The 3,358-nt window shown below is 41.7% G+C and overlaps 1 protein-coding gene across 1 annotated transcript in view; it reads right to left on the minus strand.

Annotated features, from left to right (window-relative positions):
• Positions 1–907: 907 nt before the first annotated feature.
• CD9 (CD9 molecule) overlaps positions 908–3,358 on the minus strand; it is a gene marked incomplete at its 5' end in the record, with an annotated part of 8,875 nt that continues 6,424 nt past the window's right edge. Inside the window, 2 exons of the mRNA XM_010134670.1 lie at positions 908–973; positions 1,633–1,716. Of these exons, the coding sequence (XP_010132972.1) occupies positions 908–973; positions 1,633–1,716 (150 nt within the window). The remainder of the gene's footprint in view (positions 974–1,632; positions 1,717–3,358) is intronic.

The following is a 3,358-nucleotide window of genomic DNA, read 5'->3' on the forward strand; positions in this document are numbered from 1 at the left end:
AAGCAGCAACTGCAGAGCTGTAACTTTCCATGCAACTTTTGTTTTTTCCATTCGGAAACCTGAGATTTGGCACACACGCTGTAAGCCCTTGAGATTGTACTTCATTAGCTTTGGAGAAACAAAGCACAAAGCCAGTCACTGAGAAAAGCCCTGAGCATACACTATGGGAATCTGCCTTGTCAAGGGACTGAGGCCACATCAGATGCCAGGGGACAAGTTACATCAGCAAACAAGCTGATATAAGAAGGCCCAGCTGGCTCCAGGGTAGAGGCCAGCCTGTTCACATCAAAGGACCACTGCCTGCATAATCACCAGTCATCCTTGGCCACCCTGTATGATAGCAAAGGTGTTACAGCTGTAACATTTTGGGAATACAATTAAGAACTGCTTTTGTCCACACACATACCCCAAGGAAATTAAGAATGGCAACACCTTCTCCAGTGTGCTCTGACAGGCATCTTTCAGATTCCTTGGAATTCTCTTCAGTTATGGCACTGGCATAGGAGTTATGTCCTGCTGTACACTAAAGCCCTAGTGATTAACACTTAACATGTTGTGCAAGTTCAACCCTGTGCTACGCATCAAATAACATGATTAATAAGCATAGTAAATCTCCTCTCCCCACAAACATACAATACATCTTACTCTTTATTAAGTATCAAATTGTCTCCAACATAAATTACATCCAAATTATGTAAGTTTCAAGAAAATCAGATATTTTATGTACAGTATTTGTCTCAGTCAGATATACCTGTATCATTTTAACCTATAACACAAAAAGCAAACCTATATCAGTACCAAATAAAGCATTAAAAAGGTAACAAATATATAACTTTTTAGAAATGCTTTCAGAACACTAAGTTAATGGCAAAGATTTTATAGTGCAGTAGTCTTGGGTTCTTAGCTCTTAGACCATTTCTCTGTTTTTGCGGATAGCACAGCAGAGAACCATACTGAATATCATGCCGAAAATCTGTAAAGAAAGCAAACACTTTAGAAATCAGGGTACCAAAGTGCATTCTTCTATCACAAGAACAAGCATAGCTGCCCTTCCCAGCCCAGAGACCATTTTAACACTTCATTCTGCAGTTCACATCCCTCCCTTCCTCTCCACTCCCAAATTTCAGTCCATTTTTTCTATGAATCCATTCACCCTCAACACTTCAGAATTGATCAGCTATAATCCACTGCAACATCTCCTAAGAAATCACTGACCCTCTGAGCATATTTGCATCCATGTCATACTTGCCTCCAGAGAAGTCAAACCAAGAAGTGCAAGTTCTCTATCAGAGACTTTAGTTGTTATAAAGGAAGCAAAAGCAAGGGTGGGTCCATAAGATGATTAAGTAGGCTGGCAACATGACCAATACATCTTCGCCCCATGTATAGGCACACTACTGACACAACTTCACCACTGCTAAAACTGTAAGGAGGCAGATCCTAATCCATAGCAGAAGCAGGGAAGTACAAACCACTGCATCCTCTGCACTGCCTCAGGGCCCTGCAGCACACACCCTGATCCTGCTGGTACATGTCATGGGCTTGTAAACTCCCATGCCAGGCACTGTTCAACAGACTTCTGCTCTAAGTATCCCTTGGCCATACGGCTACCCTTTAAACCTGGAAACTCACCATTATTACAGCAATGCCAAGGCCAACTGCTCCAATCACATTCAATTTTGAATTGAAGACATCATCAATGGCATCAGGGCACGACTAAAAAGAAACAGACTGCTCATTAGTGTTTCATATGTGTGAAAGGTTTGTTTCTGCTTGCTTGTTTGAGCTCAAGGCTGGCAATTGATGCTACACCTTTGACCAAGTCTGCTTGCACGAGAGATGAAGATTCATCTTTTGAAAGCTGCTTTGGACTGGCTTTTATTTTCACATCTTTAAAGAGGGCTAGGGATGTTCCAACACAGGAGCTGTTGGAGAAGCTTAAATCTATTAATCAACTGTCTAAACATCTTAACTGCAGCTTGGCTACAGCAGTTGATCAGGTAGATCAAAACCAACAGCAATTGTATCACACTTGGGCTGTTACTAATGGCTGTTATCATTTAAGCTGCTGTATTGCTCCGCCCTTGTCAAAATGGATTTGAAGCCACTCTTGATATTTACAACTGCTATTACGGTTTTGCAGACACCTTATGAAAACAGGGTGCATGGGGATGGCAGGATTTCTTGAGCTGTGTGCGTGAATGCTAGGCTATGGGTAGATTCAGAGGTGCCAGTTTGAAGCTCCCAGAACATTGAATTACCATTGCAAATAAAGAAAAATTAAGTACAGTCCTTTCTCCAACAAGGACACATGGTAGCCAAGAAAAAGAACAAGGAACTTATACAGACATAAGTCTTTAAGAGCCTGGTAGCTGGCCAAAGTCTGATCCCAACTCTTGTCCTATGTTTCAGCAGCAGACTACAGTAAGCTGCTGAAAACTACTTTTAGCTATTCCTTATCTAGTTGAGAAGACTGAACTGAGGAGTAAAGGGATATATTGGCAAGAATTAAGCAGTTAAATCAGAATATCAACGCAGCACTGCTTCTTAGAGGCACACATATCAGCCATACCATTACACCCCTTTAATCTTGCAGTCTGTCTACTGTTTTTCTACAGTTGGGACTAGGCCATAAACACTTCACAAGATGAAGCCAACAGATGAAGCTAAAACACTCAGCAGAATAAAAGCAAACTTGCATGCTGTCTTAGGTACTCCCATATAGACTAACCCATAGCAGACTGTATGGACAGGACACTAAAGAAACAGTCTAAATACAGATTGAAATGTTTCATGTGACCAGATACTTGAAGGCACAAAACCACCTGTAGTGAAAAAAAGAGCCCAAGTAATGTGAAAAAAAACAAGTCATTAATTGAATCCCTGTATCTTAAGAACCTTATTTTCTATGGCAAGACAGGCTGTCTTGGTGCATGAAGCAAGAGCACACCACATTTTTAAGAAAGAGGAAAAGAGGTAGTTAAGAACTATACAAGGTGCCACTCCTGAATCTATCACTCCTGATACTCCTGTATCTGTGGCATACAGGCACCTTTGCAGCAGTATTTTAACAGGAGAACCCAATTCAGAGAATTGGCTTCACAGTGACATACTTACCTAAACAGGCCAATGCATTACCCTCCTCTCCTTTTCCTTACTAGAACTTCAGACCTGCTCCCTAACAAAGAGGAAAGGTGACAGCTCCCATGCAGCACCAGGAAGGTGCTCTGGCAGTAGAAGCAGACAGGAGAACAAAGCTCTCTCAGCGCCTTTTTTTAGCCTTACACCATCCATCACTCCAGTGAGTCTAGTGACACACAGACTGCATATTTCCTGTGCAAGTTCATATTTCCTGCTG

The sequence above is a fragment of the Buceros rhinoceros genome, unplaced genomic scaffold (genome assembly GCF_000710305.1).
Source record: "Buceros rhinoceros silvestris isolate BGI_N320 unplaced genomic scaffold, ASM71030v1 scaffold18504, whole genome shotgun sequence".
Lineage (NCBI taxonomy): Eukaryota > Metazoa > Chordata > Aves > Bucerotiformes > Bucerotidae > Buceros > Buceros rhinoceros.